Source organism: Anser anser, assembly GCF_964211835.1.
Source record: "Anser anser genome assembly, chromosome: Z".
Classification (NCBI taxonomy): Eukaryota; Metazoa; Chordata; class Aves; order Anseriformes; family Anatidae; genus Anser; species Anser anser.
In genome coordinates, this window is record NC_139723.1 from 23836510 (window position 1) to 23854980 (window position 18471).

General features: G+C 42.4%; 1 protein-coding gene across 2 annotated transcripts; it reads right to left on the bottom strand.

Annotated features, from left to right (window-relative positions):
• Window positions 1-3061: 3061 nt before the first annotated feature.
• Window positions 3062-18417, bottom strand: LIX1 (limb and CNS expressed 1). 2 transcript variants are annotated; one of them, XM_083818767.1, is made up of 3 exons: window positions 15482-18417; window positions 9908-10030; window positions 3062-6920 (listed from the first exon to the last, which is right to left on the bottom strand). In XM_083818767.1, exons 1-3 carry the CDS (start codon window positions 15561-15563, stop codon window positions 6067-6069), a joined length of 1059 nt encoding a protein of 352 aa, XP_083674893.1. In that variant the 5' UTR covers window positions 15564-18417; the 3' UTR covers window positions 3062-6066. The 2 variants fall into 2 exon arrangements, with proteins under 2 accessions (XP_083674893.1, XP_083674892.1); XM_083818766.1 differs by having other exon boundaries at window positions 3062-6923.
• Between the last annotated feature and the right edge of the window lie 54 nt (window positions 18418-18471).

An 18471-nucleotide genomic window follows, 5' to 3' on the forward strand; every position in this document is an offset into this window, starting at 1 on the left:
GAAAGTCACCTGTCTGAGCCACAGAAAGAAGTCAGCGATTCCCAGTTTGAGACTCTTGCTTGACTAGTGACCCAGCAGCTGTAACGCTTATGATTACTGCTGATGGATTCCCATGAATCAGCCAGTGATATAAGCTACGAGAATGACTGAAGCGATTTGAAGTGACGGTTCTCCCTCTTCGGCATTCAAGTTTGTGAAAGAAAGGAGAAGAGAGGAGAAGAAGAGAGGAGAGGAGGAGAAGAGAGGACAAGAGGGGAGGGAAGGGGAGGGGAAGGGGAGGGGAAGGGGAGGGGAAGGGGAGGGGAAGGGGAGGGAGGGCAGGGCAGGGGAAGGGGAGGGAGGGCCGTGTAGGGGAGTGTAGGGGTGTGTAGGGGAGGGGAGTGTAGGGGGGTAGTATAGGGGAATATAGGGGAGTGTGGGGGAGAGGAGTGTAGGGGAGGGTATTGTAGGTGAGGGGAGTGTAGGGGAGTATTGGGGAGTGTAGGGGAGGGGAGTGTAGGGCAGGGGAGTGTAAGGGAGGGGAGGGGAGGGGAGGGAAGGGAGGTGGAGGGAATGGGAGGGGCGGGGAGTGCTACCCTAAATAAAATGGCCAAATAAATGACATTTTGGATCTGGAGCCAAATATTTATGTTGCCATTCATTCCACAACCTGATTTATCACTGCAATGTGCATATTGCACAGTGCCATTAAAGGTTTGGCATGCAGAGGTGGCTGAGTATTTTCAGAAATAACTTTCCTTAATAACTGAATCAAGACTTCTGCTGTAATGCAAAAGATCAGGTGATTGATTAACATAGGGATGGCAGCTGAGCAGGGGAAACAGCTTCAAAACTCCCAAACATTTTCTTTATACAGAACTACAGCTCCTTCTTCTCTGCTCACCGGTTATGAAAGTTTCTCTCACCTGCTTAGTAAGCAGAAGCAGTAAAATGGGATTTAGAGGATCCAGCTAGAGCATAAGTGCCACTTAGAGGAAGCAATCAATGTATAGGTAGTCCAGTGTTTGAAGAGAGTTTAAGCGGCTTTCCAAGGAACATATACTAGTGCAAAGCAACCGATTTATCTGACTCTCCAATGAAAGAAAAGGAAGTGCAAAGCAGCAAATGCTTGAGAGGGAAAAAGAGGTGCATCTCAGCTATCTGGGGGGAAGAAGGCAGTCAGCTCTTAACACATTATTTGCCATCTAATTTGTTTCTCAAAGGCGTAACATTTATTTAAGACAGTAGCAGTTTACTACATGTGGTGCTGATAGAGGCTAAACAAAAGACACAAGGGCAGCAAACTCCCTCACTTGCTTCTCACACAAGGACAAAACTGTTATGGGAGAGAAATGCAGGTTACTTTCTCAAATCTCACAGCACTTTTTGACACCATTGGCTACGGGTTACCTCTTAAGTATTTGAAGATTTCAGTAGGGCTGACTGATTTAGATGTGGATAGGTTTAAATCACACTTGTCAATGTGCTGTTAATGTTGAACCACAACCATTTTTTCCCTAGACCTCTTAATATGCTAGGCAGTCCCAGGAAGCGTAAAACTTTGACCTGTGCTCTCCAGCATTTGCGTACTGCACTTTCTGTAGGTTCCTTATTCTCTAATCAGAATTCTGACAATCTCCTCAACAGCATACAGATACAAAATCCACAGACCCAGATAAAACAGGCTCTCATCCGCTTGTATGATTGTCAGACATGCATTCTTTCATATTAACTGCTCTATTCTTACTCCGTTCAGATGAAACATAAATAACTTCAGCTGACTTCTACAGACAGCTCTGGTGTTGCTGTGTGATGGAATATGATTTTTCCTTACAAGCCACCAATTATTTCCACGTCTTTTCTGGACCTTGGGATCTCTTTTGGGAGCTACATTACTCAGAGAAATACAAGAAGGCTGAGATCACCACTGCCTCAACATAATGCAAAGTTTAAGGCCTTTATGACAGCCAGTTTGGAAATGAATGCAGCCCCATCTTCTCAGCATTTTGAGACAGATGACTACCCAACACTGAACTGTCTCAAGGTTTCAAACTGAGACAGCTTTGTAGAAATAATAGAAAAATTTCATTACAATTGGCCTAGCATGGAATTTATTCTTAAAAAGTTTGGTAGAACGTACTTGTAGACTTCAAAACTAGTACAGCATCATTTGAACACTCCTTCGTCTACACGATATTCTCCAGAAATACCAAACTTTTAGTCCTGGTAGTTAGAGCTAATCGGTCGTATTAGCTAATCAAATTCCCTGATCAGTCACTTGAAGTCTGTTGATGACTTCTGCTCTGAGCTCTACAGCATTGGTCAGCTACTGACTTGCGGAAATCAGACTCTATCTATAACCTCAGAATGGTTATAAAGCAGGTCTGTTTATTCGGCGCCGCGCACCCACGCCGGGCACAAGGGGGATAGCTCCACCTAACTTGCGCACCAACAGTTGCTGGCAGTGTGCTTCTGCTAGTGGCACAAATCCACCTTCACTTCATTTCCCCCATAAGTCTCTTGCGTACTCATCAGGTCTTAAATGCCTGTCGATCTCAGAATCTTCTACTTCATTTTCTAAGACTTTTGTTAATGCCTGCTTTTCTGTTTCTGGTACTAGTGCCAAAATTTGACTCTCAGACGCCCATTCTGCTGCCCCTTTGGCTTCTGCGTCAGCCAGTCTATTTCCCCTTTCAATAGCGGTAGCCCCTGTTTGATGTCCTTTACAGTGCAAAATGGCAACTTTAGCTCTTCTGCGTGTTTAATTGAGGATGATTAGAGTCCTCTCTCCTCCCAAATTGCCCCATGTGCATGCACCACACCAAAGGCATATTTTTAATCTGTCCAAATGTTAATTCTTTTCCCTTTTGCCAGCTCAAGAGCTCTTACCAAGGCGATGATTCCAGCCTTTTGGGCTGATGGTTGTTACCGCATATCCTGGGAGGTACCGCATATCCCTGGCGGACGAAGGTGCTGCCATCTACGTACCAATCCTCTGCATCTTCTAGGGGTGGTCAGCTGGAGTATATCGTGTCCATGGTCTTGATGCAATAAACTCTGTTCCTAAGGAAAGAGGCTGGGTTCACAGAATTAATGCCAAACAAATTTAGGAAACTAATAGTCCATTCTACACATTCCTTTTCTTCTTGAGGAGATATCAACAGGTCATTTACGTATTGCAAGTGTCCCCTTTCCCTGAAGGGCTTTTCCAAGCTTCAAGATTCCAGGCTACTTGGTTTCTGAATACAGTGGGGCTATTTTTGAACCCCTGTGCTAACACAGTGCAAGTAAGCTGCTGAGTTTTTCATCTTCTGTTAGGATTTTCTCATTCAATGGCAAAGAGTTCCTGGCTTTCAGGTGCCAAGGGCAGGCAGAAAAAGGCATCCTTTAAATCTAGTACCGTGAACCAAACTTGACTCTTTTCTAATTTTGCCAAAAGGCTGTAGGGGTTGGCTACTACAGGGTATAAATCTTTTGTGATCCTATCGATGGTCCTTAAATCCTGAACTATACGATAGGTTCCATCTGCCTTTCTAACCGGGCCTATATGGAGTGTTATATTCTGACTCACATTCTACTCTTAGTAGATTACTCCATAATTAAGCAAGTTATTGATTATTCCTTCCATTCCCCTTCTGTCTTTCACCTTTAGTGTGTATTGCTTTTAGCATACCTTCGGAGCATTTTCCTTTAAATCAACTTTTTTACAGGTACTACATTCTTTGCTCCCCCAGCTAGTCCTGTAGCCCAAACTCCCAGATACACTTGCTTCATAATTACACTTAAAAGAAAGAAAGAAAGAAGCTCCCATATCCAACCTAAAAATCCATGCCTCTCTCTTCATTCCTAGCTTTATTTCAACCAGCGGATCTGCTACGATAGATGCCCCTGGTCCCTGTCATTCCTGCTCTGACTGTTGCAAGTTTATCCTGCAACCTAAGACAATTTCTTTCTGACATCAGGATCTGATTGTCCTAGAAAGAGGCTAGCCAATTGCCTCTGTTTGTCTTCCGAAGCCAGGTCCAAACTGGTATATTTTTTTTCTTCTCTGCATTTCAAAGCTGGTCCAAAAATGCCATAGGGGTTTCTTTTGGGCCTTGTTAGAATAGATTCTCAATTCCCAATTTAACCAGATTTTGGTATTTACCAGAGGCCCCAGAGGGCTCACACCTGTGATTTTGATATCCTCTTTCCCTGCTCATTCAGCTTCAAACAGCTTTGTCAAATACTACATGCCAGACCTTTAGCACCTTCAATAACCCTTTTAACGCTTCTTTTGATCTTGCTCCAGCCTGTACTTTCACCAAAGGCTCAGTCAGGGGCCAGCTTAATTCCATACCTTTTTCCCTCCAGGATGCTGAAACAACGTATCAGTATACAACATTTCATCCCATTTTCCTTCTCTCCTCAAAAACAACACTAATTGCAGGATAGCGTTCTAGCCGATTCATCCATAAAGTGGCCATTTAGCTCCATCCCCAAGCTTGTATAGTGGCCACCCTTGACTGCAATGCTTAAGGAGAGTCCTCTTGCTTTCTGTGCCCCCCCAGTTCTGACAATACCCTTCCAACGTGCCACTATGCACCCAAGGGGGCTTTTCCTTAAAACGGCTTTGTTCTGGGTATTCCCCATTTCCTTGATTTCCTATCCCCCCTTTTTTATCATTTCTATTCCTTATTAGTTACTGTCCCTTGTTTCAATTTCCACGCAAACCTTTTGTTGCAAGTTTTTACCGGCTTCTCCCAATCTTCTTCCCAAACGTCCCACTTATTTCTGTTAAACCTGTAGGTAACACTTTCCGTTTACATCTTCAATTTGTTAGCGTAGCAACCACATAACCACCAAGTGATTATATGAAGGTGCTTTATTCAGCGCTGGAAGCCGGGGCAGGTGCCCAAATCTGGCTTCAAGTCCCGTTACTTCCCAGCCGTTATTTATACATACAACATTGCGTCAGGTATACATATTCATTACAGGTTGCAACATCAGCCTCGCTTTTCATTCTAATTAGCTCCCCTCCCCTTTGCACATGCGTGGCGCACTCTGGTGGTCGTCCAGGTGGTCGTCCAGATGAAGTAAGGAGTCTTCCTCTTCGCTAAACTTTTCACCTTTCTATTCGACGCATGCTCTCTCCGCTCCTCGGTTCTGCTTCAACTCATTTCATCATCTCCAGGCCCTTATCCAAGGTCAGGTTGTACCTATTCCCTCCCGGGGTTCCCCTCCAACGATTCTTTTGATTGTTCAATGTGCTCCCTAAGTTTCCAGTATACATAGATTACTTGATAATGTAAGTACATTTAATGATATTTAATTATACCGTATGATCCATCACCTGAGAAACATTAATAGAACATCCATTCGATTCTCCCCAACACTAACATTTTGAGAAACATTAATAGAACATCCATTCGATTCTCCCCAACACTAACATTTCCCCCCTTTGAAAATACTTCACTCATACCAAGAGCAAGTATTTTCATTACTATTAAAACATAATTATATACATCCTGTTTACCGGTAACATGCATATTCGGGTTCGGTTCAGGAGACTCATAAGGTTTTCCATACATGATTTCATAGGGACTCACTGACATCCCACTTCTTGGCTTTATTCTAATTCTTAGCAAAGCTATCGGTAAGGCCTGTGGCCACTGTATCTTAGCCTCCTGACAGATTTTGCTTAATTGTCCTTTTAAAGTTTGGTTCATCCTCTCTACTTGACCACTAGATTGAGGCCTCCATGGGGTATGTAAGTTCCAGGTAATTCCTAGTAACCTACTAACCTCCTTAACCACATTGGCAATGAAATGTGGTCCCCTGTCTGAAGAAATACCCAATGGTACACCAAATCTAGGGACTATTTCCCGTAGTAACCATTTTACCGTTTCTTTAGCTTGGTTGGTTCGACAGAGAAGGGCCTCTGGCCATCCTGAAAAAGTATCAACCCCTACCAATAGGTATTTATAACCTCTTGCTTTAGGCAGTTCCACGAAATCTATTTGCCAGTAATCTCCAGGCTCTATTCCAGCTCTAGTTCTCCCCATCTCAGCATGTTTCCTTGCTACCGGGTTATTCTTTAAGCAAAGCTCACATTTTGACATTACTGACTTTGCCATTGTTAACGTGTACCGAGATGACACCTCGTTTCAAATAGGTCACCATTGCTTCTGCACCCCAGTGACATTCATTATGTTTTATTTGTAAGATTTCTCGCATTACTATAGGAGGCACTATAAGTTGTCCTGTTGCAGTCACATACCAGCCGTCAGGATTCTTCTGGGCCTTCATCAAATTTGCAAGTCTCTCGTCTTCTGCTGAATACTTTGGGTCTTTAGGTAATTTAAAACAAGAGAGGCCTACCTTCGATGGAATTAGAGCCATTACTTTCCGTACTTCACGCGCGACCTTCCGGGCCGTCAAATCTGCCAATCTGTTACCTTCTGCAATCTCTGACATCCCTCCTTGATGAGCTTTACAATGCATTATGGCCACCTGTTGGGGTTTCTGTACAGCTGTTATTAATTTCAATATTTCTTCCTGATATTTTATATTAGTCCCTTGTGAGGATAGCATTCCCCTTTCTTTCCATAATGCCCCATGTACGTGGACTACCCCGAATGCATATTTTGAATCTGTCCAAATATTCACATTCTTACCCTCGCTTAGTTCCAGGGCCCGCGTCAGGGCGACTATTTCTGCTCGTTGGGCTGAAGTCCCCGGAGGTAGGGAATTTGCCTCAATCACTACCTTTGATGTAGTTACCGCGTATCCTGCATAACGAGTCCCATTTTCCACAAAGCTGCTTCCATCCGTGAAAAGTTCCCAATCTGGTCTCTCCAGAGGCTGATCTTTTAAGTCTGTTCTGCTGGCGTAGGTATGTTCGATGATCTCCACGCAATCATGACTGAGGTCTCCTTCCTCCGTAGTTGTTCCTAGAAACACTGCTGGGTTCAATAAGTTAGTAGTTCTTAAGATTACATCATCTTGCTCAGTTAGTATAGCTTGATATTTCATCATTCGGCTGGGCGATAGCCAATGGCCCCCCTTTTGCTCCAATACCGTAGTCACCATATGTGGCACGAACACTTCAATTCGTTTCCCTAATGTGAGCTTCCTGGCTTCCTGTATTAAAAGGACTGTGGCTGCCACGGCCCTTAAACACGAGGGCCATCCGGCGCTTACCGCATCCAATTGTTTAGAAAAATACCCCACAGGTCTTTTCCAGCTCCCAAGTCGCTGGGTCAGTACTCCTAATGGCAATCGTTGTCTCTCATGCACAAACAGCTGAAAGTCCTTTGATAAGTCCGGCAAGCCCAAGGCAGGCGCCTTTATCAGGGCTTCTTTTAATTTTTAAAGGCCTCTTGGGCTTGTCCCAGGAAAATGAGTGCTAATTGAGCTTTAGCTTGCTCAGTCTCTACGTCTAAATCTGTATATTTCTTAGCAGTTTCTTTCAATCTCTCTAAAAAGGCGGAAGGTGATTCCGCTTTTTCTTGCCTGACATTATACAATTTTGACCAATTTATGGTCCGGGGCATGGCATTCTGTACCCCGACTTGTACCCAATCTTGATATCTCTTCAGCCTCCTTATTCCATCCCCTGTGTTATAATCCCATTGGGGATCCTCGGTGGGGAAGTTTTGATCTAGATTTCCAAGCAGTAATCCATTTCGTATATCTTCTCGGGCTCTCTCTCTGGCTGCCCGTAATACCATGTCCTTTTCTGTTGAATCCATCAAAGTATCCAGGATCACCTGGAGATTATCCCAATCGGGATTTTGGGTTTTAATTATCATTTTCATTATCCTAGCTACTTTATCTGGGTTTTCCCTGTAGGTGCCGGCTGCTTGCTTCCATATCATTAAATCCCCAGCTGAAAAAGGCACCTTGACATATACCGGTCCTTCTGTCCCCACTCCTTGCCTGAGGGGAGCGATTATTTTCCCTCTCTGTTCATTTATAGTTTCTCCTGCCCTTCGCTGTTGCCGGGTCCTATGTGACACAGGGGAGGCTAAAGTCGGGGATTCTCCATTACTACTGCTATCTTCCTTTTCTTTTTTTTCCTCCCTGTCCTGGCTCTTCCGGCGGAGCCGACGGCGCAACTTCCAGATCAATATTTCCATTATTCATTTCCCATAATACTTATTATTCTCTATTGCTTGATGCTGTATACAGCGTCCCTCCTTAGTACATGCACAACAACGTTCCTCAGTTTAAACTTCAAGCACCATTATTCCACAAGCATGCTGCCATTCAGGCTTTCGGCGCAAATAAAAGAATAATTCCACATACAGCAGTTCATCATATTTTCCTTCCCACTTACAAAATAGCATTAATTGTAAAATTGTATTATATTGCAATGTTCCATTCTCAGGCCAAGTTTCTTGGTCCTCTAGTTTATACTGTGGCCACCAAATATTACAATAATCAATCAGCTTTCCTTTCCGCATTTCTTGACCAAAACCTCCCTCTTTCCAGTGTGCTAGCAAACACCCCAGCGGGGATGTCCGCGGGATAGGTACATCTTTTCCCAGAATTTCTTTAATCTTTTTCATTTTGAGCTTATGATACGGACCCAAAAGCTGCCGGAGCAGCAACACACTCTCCCGGAAGCTGCCGGAGCAGCAACACACTCTCCCGGAAGCTGCCGGAGCAGCAACACACTCTCCCGAAAGCTGCCGGAGCAGCAACACACTCTCCCGAAAGCTGCCGGAGCAGCAGCAGCACACTTTCCAGAAGCTGCCGGAGCAGCAGCGTGCTTTCCCAAAAGCTGCCGGAGCAGCAGTGTGCTTTCCCAAAAGCTGCCGGAGCAGCAGCAGCACGCTTTCCCAAAAGCTGCCGGAGCAGCAGCACGCTTTCTACATACCAATAATACCAGGTGCTGACCCTTCAGCACAAACCAATACAATCACCAATGCCGAACCTGCAGAGCTTTCGCTCTGTCTAACGGACGGCGCCTAGGCTTACCCCGGGAGCTCCCTGCCCAACCGAGCGTGGCTTTCGCCGCGTCTGACCGGCAGGCTTTCCCAACCAAATCGGTACCGAATACCCAAATTGAAAGCACCTTTGCTTACCACTCCAGTGGTACGTCGTGAGCAGCGGAGGTCGGTCGTGGTCGACTGCTCCCCGAGAATCCCTCGGTGCCGGCTGGAGCGAAACCGAGACACGATCCGCCTCAGCAGTGCCCACGCTGTCCCATCTGGGTCGCCAAAATGTTAGCGTAGCAACCACATAACCACCAAGTGATTATATGAAGGTGCTTTATTCAGCGCTGGAAGCCGGGGCAGGTGCCCAAATCTGGCTTCAAGTCCCGTTACTTCCCAGCCGTTATTTATACATACAACATTGCGTCAGGTATACATATTCATTACAGGTTGCAACATCAGCCTCGCTTTTCATTCTAATTAGCTCCCCTCCCCTTTGCACATGCGTGGCGCACTCTGGTGGTCGTCCAGGTGGTCGTCCAGATGAAGTAAGGAGTCTTCCTCTTCGCTAAACTTTTCACCTTTCTATTCGACGCATGCTCTCTCCGCTCCTCGGTTCTGCTTCAACTCATTTCATCATCTCCAGGCCCTTATCCAAGGTCAGGTTGTACCTATTCCCTCCCGGGGTTCCCCTCCAACGATTCTTTTGATTGTTCAATGTGCTCCCTAAGTTTCCAGTATACATAGATTACTTGATAATGTAAGTACATTTAATGATATTTAATTATACCGTATGATCCATCACCTGAGAAACATTAATAGAACATCCATTCGATTCTCCCCAACACTAACAAATTAATTGCTTATCGATCTCAGAATCTTCTACTTCATTTTCTAAGACACAATTGGGCTAGCTAAGACCTAGGAATCACCATCCTTTATCTTGTTCCCCGTCTCCCTGCAGAGCTCACTCTAACATCCCTGCTGGAAGGAGAACGCTTTCTTACCTGAGAGGACTACTGTGCGTGGCTGTCCTGTGTCTCCATTGATCAGACTCACAGGAAAGTAAACCAAATGACGATGAAACAGATTTACTTCTGGACGTATCATAGTATGTATTGAAACGGGACCTGTAAGAACAAAGTGCATTCTCAAGTGAGTCCTTTCCCATTGATTTCCTTAGTCACTGGGAAACTCTTACAGAAAATTCAGGCAAAGAATTCCCCTGCATGGAAACCTCGTTTCGTCTGTAGAACTAAGCATTTATCCTGTTTTTCGACATTGTATAAGCCTTCCTTGTATAAGCCTTCCTGCTCTCACTTCCCTCCGTTTTTCATTTCTTTTCTTCCTAAGACACCCGTGAAAAACTTAAGAAACTTCCTGGTCAATACCTTTCTTCAGACAGCATCAATGATATCACAGCAACCCAGACTTATTTAACTTTTTCTTTAAAATAGCTAACACAGATTCTGTATCATTCTCACGCAGACCAGTCCCCAGCTTGATCATCTGAATTGAATTTGTTTTCTATTAAACAGATTTTCTTATCATTTTGATTACAGCAGATGAAAAAAGCGCTCACTCTTTTGCCGGCTTTCCATCACATCTGATTGACTGAGACACCCTGATTCCCTGTCTTTATTTGCTTTCTGCAGAATTCTCCGATCTCTTTTGGTTCAAGTTCAACTGGCAAAAAGCTTTTCACTGGTTACTACACTTAGCTGCTATACATTTTTGTTTCTTAAGATAACTGTTTTCATATTTTTCAATAGAACGTTGCCATGATCTATTTTGTAAGGTCTAGAAAAAAAGACCCCCCTCCCCCCACCCCCCCAAAAAAAAAAAAAAGATGCTTAGTCCTTTAACATAAAATACTTATTCATTTGGCTGGATGGAGGAAGTTAAACACGCTTTATATTCTATCCATGTAGACTGCACTCAGGAAAAGTTTATGTAAAATTCTGCTGACAAATGTAGAATCCAGCTTGACTGCTCTAGGAAGTGGAACAGACCCACAGCGGACAGGAGAATGTACTGTCAGAACAATTAGGAAATAAAATCTATTGTGATCTAAGTTACTGACAACTGTTAAATTAATTCACTTTGTTCTTATTCAGCTTGGAGGAAATGGGCACAGAAATTACTCATTTACCCTAAGCACATCTCTGTCACCTTCTTCTCATCTCCAACATGATTCTCATATTCAGATTGACCTCAGTGTAATCTGTGAGTCTATGTTAAGCGTCATGCACCAAGTGTCAGAGGCAACCGTGCTCTGACCAACACTGCCTGTGCTGGACAAGCTATGGAGAGCAGAAATATTTCTGTAGTGGTCCTAGGAGAACCCCAGTTCCTTTGGATGCAGCTCTTCTTAGAACACTAAGGAAGATCTATTCCTCAAACGCTGCATCTCTATTAGATGCTGGGATGGAGCAAGAATGTAGTTTTGCAATAAAACTCCAGTAATCACATTTACTCCATCCACTTGCAGTTTCAGAGAGGATTAGTGCTACATGAATGAATGTTCTCTCTAAAGAAACAGAAATTAAAGATCTGTTTCAGGTGCAAGATCAATGTATTGCAACCCCGACAGGGGATATAAAAACCCAAACTAATCACCTGTTCTTCGGATAGATTTGAATCAAAGTTTGCAGGCATTTTTGTCCAATGGCTCCAAATGAATCTAGTCCAAAGCTCCTATATGCTGGAACCACATGATGAATATGTAAGGCCTTTAGCCTTAGCTGCTTTGACCTACTGATCTTCTCCAACTGGACTACATTGCTTGTTGCTATACCTCCAAGGGAACGCAACACAGTTTGGATAAATTCACAGTCTAGAAAGAGCTCCAGCAGGAACATGGGTCTCCCTTGCTACCACCATCACAGAAGGTGTGGCAGCCACAGGGCCACTTCATTCATTCACTCACAGAGCACCAATAACAAATACTCATTGTTGTAATATTCATTTGTTGCAAAACTACATTATTGCTCCATCCCCACATCTAATATAGATGCAGCCTTTGATGAACAGACTTTCTTTAGTGTTCCAGTAAAAGTCATTGCTTATTAAGTTTAACTGCCTTTGAAAAAATAATACTAGGAGGTCTGTACAATTGGTAGCACAGTGGTTGACCCATGTATCATCAAGGGTCTGTCTGGAACGGTACGAGCTGGTAATAGTTTTGTTTCAGATGTGTTTCAGCTATGCCCATTGCCTACCACAGAAGCAGGAGAAAATGCCTCTTTACTGTTCTACATGGCCAACGCTCAATTTTAATTCTTCTTGAAGTTAGGGCTTCCAACAATCCAAACCAGATGCCCAGCCTCCCTCCCAGTCTAATGCACGAGCAGAGGGGCTCTCTGAAACACCAGCACAGACTAGGTGAGAAATACCTTGAAAGCAGCCCTGTGGAGAAGGACTTGGGGGTACTGGTTGATGAGAAGCTCAACAGGAGCCAGCAATATGCACTTGCAACCCAGAAATCCAGCTGTATCCTGGGCTGCATCAAAAGCAGAGTGGCCAGCAGGGCGAGAGAGGTGATTCTCCCCCTCTGCTCTGCCCTCCAGAGTCCGGGGTATGGAGTGGCAGGGCTCCCAGCACAAGAGAGACCTGGACCGGCAGTTGGTCCAGAGCAGAGCCACAAAAATGATCATCAGAGCTATGGAGTACCTCTCCTATGAAGACAGGCTGAGGATAGACTCAGGTAAGGAAGAGATTTTTACTATGAGGGTGAGGAGACACTGGAAGAGGTCGCCCAAAGAAGCTGTGGATGCCCCATTCCTGGAAGTGTCCAAGGCTAGGACAGATGGGGCATTGAGCAACCTCGTCTGGTGGGAGGTGTTCCTGCCCATGGCAGGGGGGTTGGAACTTGATGATCTTTAAGAATCCTTCCATCCTAAACCATTCTATGATTCTATATGGTATGGAATATCCCTTTGGCCTTTTTTCAATTTCTCTCTCTCTCTCTCTTTCTTTTTTTTTTTTTTTCCTGCCCCAAAGATTGCCTACCACTATAAGGATGAAGCATTCTAATGGCATGGAGGACTTCAGAGAAACAAACTGTCCCTGCTGTCTTGTTGCCAGGGCACCCAGGCATGGTCTTTCATCTTTCCCAAATCCCATCATCTCTGCCTCTGCTGGGGAGATACTAGCCCAGAAGGAGCACTGCTGCATCAGGCACAGCACCACTCACTGTATTTGCTCCTGCAAGCTGCACCCAGGGACTTTTGAACCTCCTGTCTCTCCCTGCTCCTGCTGAAGAAAGCCCTCTGTGGAGGCATTCCCAACAGACCAAAGCATTGGGCCAGAGCAAGCAAAGACTCCTTGATTGGAATGGGAACAAAAAGTGTATGTGGTGCTGAGCAGTGACAAGCAGACTTGCTCTGACATCTTGCCCTAGCAAAATTCAGTCCTCTTGATATACTGAGTCAGACCACATTGTGAAAGAGGTAGCTGCTGCTGCAGCAAATAGACCCTAAATGGCTTTCATTCTTATTTTGTTCTTTCCAATAAGGTCTAAAAGTAATGTGTTTGTAAGAGATGTGGACGTGGTCCCATGGGGAAACATGAGCCATTATCTTCTTTCTGGTCTAATACTTGCTTGCTTTCTTTAAATCTGATTAAAAGTCAGAGATGGTCACCACCTAAATCTAAAGATGACTTTTTGCTGAAGATAAAAAGAATACATGTAAATTCTCATCTGACTTCTAGACAAAGCACTATGAATGTCTGTCACCAGTCAGAATTGGTGGCACATACAGCAACTTCAAGCCTATATAGGTTAAATCTATATTAGAATGCCTTCAAAATTCTTTTCATACCTCAGAAAATCTAAAGGAGAAAAAAAAATTACTCCAAGCCACATGCACTTCTGTTTCTATTTAATCATATCTCCCTCCCTTAGATCTGTGGGTGGTCACAAACGCATTGTCCAAGCAGCTTGTACATACACTTTCAATAAAAGCCTTGTCAGTAGATCTGCAGGAACTGGTTACCAGTGGAAACTTATGAAAGGGAATGCCCTTCTACTCCAACCCACCCACCGCGCTGCACCCCGATCAAATTCTTTGTTCCTGTGATGTGTGTACATTCACAGACTGCACCATGAGGTCCCAAGACTGCAACAGTAATACAAACCTACCCAGCAGCATAAAAACCTCCTGTGGGGTGGCCTGAGAAACAGATGTCAGACTCTTAAACTCTGGGACAGATCCTTATGCTACAGTCACACAAGAGTAGCATCCTTCTACAATAGTAAATCCAACTTAGTCCCAGGGAACTACTGGGTCAGCCTCTGACTTTTCAGTGTGGCTATGAGCATAAGAATCTGGCAAATGGAGTTGTTTAATGCAGATGTACATGGGTTTTTCCCCTAGGTCCATCACTAGCCATGTCTTGAAGTCTTTATTCCTTCTATAGCAAGCTTAAAAGGGAACAGTTGATTGTATGAGACTGATTTTATTAACTCTAACTGAGCTGTTGACAAATGAATGAAGTGGAGATTAAATAAATGTCTCTGCAGTGTACCTTAGGTCACACAGCAGATTACAATTAGAAGTGAATGTTAAATAAATAAATAAATAAAACTCCCTCCTAAAAATCTAACATCGCTCCAGCATTGTCTGAATGTTAAATGATTGACTAAGTGATTCAGACTGAAATGGCACCCAGCAAAATACTAAGTATACAATCAAAATGTTTATGTAGTATGGGATTTGGGGGCATGAGATTAAGAGATCTCATTCACCTGTGAAGAAAACTGTGAGAACAATGGAATTTAACTATTGTTTCATTCGATCTGTTGAAGATTTTTTTTTTCCGTTGTATGAAATCTGTGGATGTATTTTCTAAGCAATTGCTAATTAAATAGCACTTCACTCCATGCATAGCCCCACTCAAATCATAAATTCACATTTAAATACTCATATTTCCATGATGTGAGTTGCATTGAACTCTGTTTCAAGGGATGCATCAGGCCAGTTTATTATATGCCACCTACTGAAAAGTACTTCAGAACATTTCACAAGGGACAGTTTTTAAAATGAGAGAGAAAGAGAATAATTACGTGAAGAGTTTTGGCAAGGTTTAAAAAGTGCATCCATAGTCAAGTCTGGTACGGGGGGGGGGGGGGGTAAACCTCATTTCAAATACTTGCAGGAAAACATCTTATGCTTGAGAAGCAGCATTTTGCACTGTATCTGTGTAAACACAAAGATTGTAATATTTGACGTTTTGCAGTTCTACAGTTAAGAAAGACAATTCATAGGACAAACTAACCGCAGAAAAGGAGTTGGCATAAAGTTTTCCAAAATTGTCGAGCAGTAAAGTTTTTACCGTATTACTAGAATGTAATTAAATATCCTAAGAAAAGGTTATGAATCAGTTTTCTGAAATGCAAACTTAAAAAATAAGCAGCAACACTGCCTTCAATAGGCAGGATAAAATAATGATAGTTCATGGTATGCACACAAATACAAACAAATTAATTACTTCTCTCTCTTAATATTTTGGCTACAACAGACATTTGAATTAAATAAATTCACTATCAAGGAAGTAAAACAGTTATCTTTAGTACTTACAGTCTTTAAATACTAGGGCAGGTTCTCGATGAGGCAGAACATGGGCAATTACAAGTTGCAGAGACTCCCAGGTTCTGTCCATCTCTGCTCTGCTTTTCCAGAAAGCAGCCACACGCTGCCCTCATGCCTGAGTCAGGCAAGTCCTGTACCAACTTTCTGCAGCTCATTGATGCGCTGGATTCCTGAGGAATCTCCCCAGTCAGGCTTTGCCTCAACCTCGGCGACCCTCCGGAAGGCCCACCTCCCCGGACTGCTTATCTTTGCTGTATGCTGTGCTACTTAGCTGTAAAGGCAGACTGACAGGCTCTTTCCTACTCCTTCCTTCTGTTAAACACACCCACCTACAGGCCAGGGAGAGAAGCTAATCACGACGAGAAAGAAGTTTGTTTCATCAGGTTATTGACGATGTGCTGCCACAAAGACTGCTCTGGCTCATACCTAGTGAATAAAGAGACTCCTTTGCTCACCAAGACTCTCAAAGTGTACGAAAATATTGCAAATATAAGGAAATACTTCATTAAGATGTAAAGCTGTACTAAACTCGATAGCATGAAGGTAGCATGCAGACTTGTTTAAAAACAACAAATTCAATAAAAAGTATGATTTTTTTCTTCCTTTAACTATGTAACAGAAGAACGATATTAACGGCAAATGGAAAATTAATCCAATTAGCAAAATTAAACTTGTGATGTATTAGGTTAACCCAACTTGAATCTGTTTTACTGAAAAGCAGTTTCCCACTCCCTATACAATAAATGTAATAAAATGCCAGTGAACTAAACTATTTATGTATAAAAGGACCTGTGGGATGTGCAGAGGTCTGAACAGGCACTCCAATCAAGACAGACACAGATGCACTGGCAAAAGCTTGAAGCACGCATGCAAATACACTGCTGCTATACACATTTCTGTAAGAGGCATAAGCTGTACAAATCAGTTGTTTTGCTCAGATTACTTTTATTTAAATTCCAGTAAAGTCTTCCTGATCTGGAAAAAATCCAAAAGTAAGGATGTGTTCTTTAATTACTGTGCAGTCTTTCCCAAACAGTAATAATAATAATAATAATAATAATAATTTTTAAGGATGCAGCAGTGGAAAACTGCTACGCAACCTTGTACCTCCATCACTTGCAAGTTTCAATACATACTGTTTCATCTATAGAGTGTGCATTGTACAATGCGTATCTGCTCTTTATCTTCAGGTTTTGTTTACAAAATAGTGAACTAACAAATAATGAACTAACACTTACTAAAATATTTAAAACCCATTTTGTTATAACCCACACATTCCTTGCTAGGTGAGTTTGCTAAGACAGTCAATAATGCTATTGTCTTAACCTCTGCATTTTCCTAAGTTCACTCTGAAGAGAGCTCTAAAGTTCATTCCATGTGTAAACTTTGTTGCAACCTTTGATGACTTCAGACATTTCAGGAATTCTGCTGCTTTGGAAAAAAAAAAAAAAAGCTTAATAAAGATACATTAAGCTGTAACTCCCTTGCTAACTCTACTCTCTGAAAAGTCTCATCTGGCAGAGTAAATGAAAATGATAACTTACAGCCATTCATTAGAATACCTTTAAAAGAGTTAATGGATGCTTTAAAGGAACATTTTGAAAATAAACAGCATAGATTTCCATCATTCCATCCTTTCTATTCTCATGGAGCACAATCAAATGGGACAGGCTTTGTATATTTTTGGAACCCATTACCAAGACAGACTTAAGGTCATGCACCAGAAAGAATTCACTCACTGTGAAAAGTTCTAAATTAGAAGCCAGAAAGTGCGTGCACATCTTATGCAAAGAGCGGCAACTGAAATCTTGTTAAGCAGTCACTGAAACAACCTCTTAACAGATAAGAGTGTAGAAACAAAAAGATGTTTTTTCCCTTAACATTTAAAATGGAAATAAAATTAAATTCATTTAGACTGCTTTTCTGCCCGTGCTAAAAAGAGCTATCTGCATCAGGAAACAGCCCTACATACCTTGATAACAATCACTTACATGTAAGATTTAATTGGACTTCCTTACTTCTGTCACCAGACTTTCCTGCAGCTTTGATGCTAAAAGAAGCACTTACCTAACACATCTCTGCACTGGCCTGCCATGCTTTTAAGAATATATGCTGCTGCTAGCTAAGACTAGTTTTTTTATTGTAACAGCAAGAAGACAGAAGTTAAAAACTTTCAAAGCAGAGTATGCTGCAAGACAGGACAGAGGCTGTAACTCCTCAATAGACTAAAAGCTGATTTTCAGTTCGGGCAAAGTAGAATAGATAGTATCAGGTGTGAGTATAAAATCAACCTCAAAATCCAAACTCCCTCATTTCCCCAGGCAAGTAAAAGATTTAAAACGTTGCTAACTATAGACTGATGACAAACTTTACCATGTCATACATCGGTAGGAAGGCTCTTACTTCACCTAAATCACAGATACATCAAGGTACTTGTTTTTCTAGGTCTTCAGAGACCGAGGACATAACATAATAAAATACACGGTGATATTTTTGAAAAGAGTTCAGAATGCTTACCACATCATGTAAATTGTTAAATTACTTAAATTTATCGGTAACTGCACAGGCAAATTCAAAACCTGAGTGACCGCCAGATCTGTACAGCACTTATTTATTTCTTTTCTTTCTGGACAAGATCTATACGAGATCTTGGAGTGAAAGGACAAATAAGAACTGCTTGGTTCAAAGAATGTATATTATATTGTTTGATGATCCTTGTACAGGTTCAAAAGAAATTTTATAGGGTACTACAAGCTATCAGTTTGTATTTTTTTGTGATTTTTAATTAAATCAAATATCTATAACACGAGGGCAGAATTCAAATTTAAATTTCATGTCATTGCAAAAAATAGTTTTAAGGAACAAAGGAAAAATTTTAAAAGAGGGGTCCTCTGCACAGTAGAAGATTCTTAATCTATACAAAAACAGTAAAATTGACTTAAGATACTGTTGGAAATACTGTATTTAAATGATCTTAC

Coding starts and splice junctions, on each gene's coding strand:
- LIX1 (XM_083818766.1), bottom strand. CDS start 15,563: ATGGACAGAACCTGGGAGTCTCTGCAACTTGTAATTGCCCATGTTCTG. Junction 10,031..15,481: donor TGCCCTAGTATTTAAAGACT/GTAAGTACTAAA, acceptor TTGTTCTTACAG/GTCCCGTTTCAATACATACT. Junction 6,924..9,907: donor ACGCACAGTAGTCCTCTCAG/GTAAGAAAGCGT, acceptor TATTGAACCCAG/CAGTGTTTCTAGGAACAACT.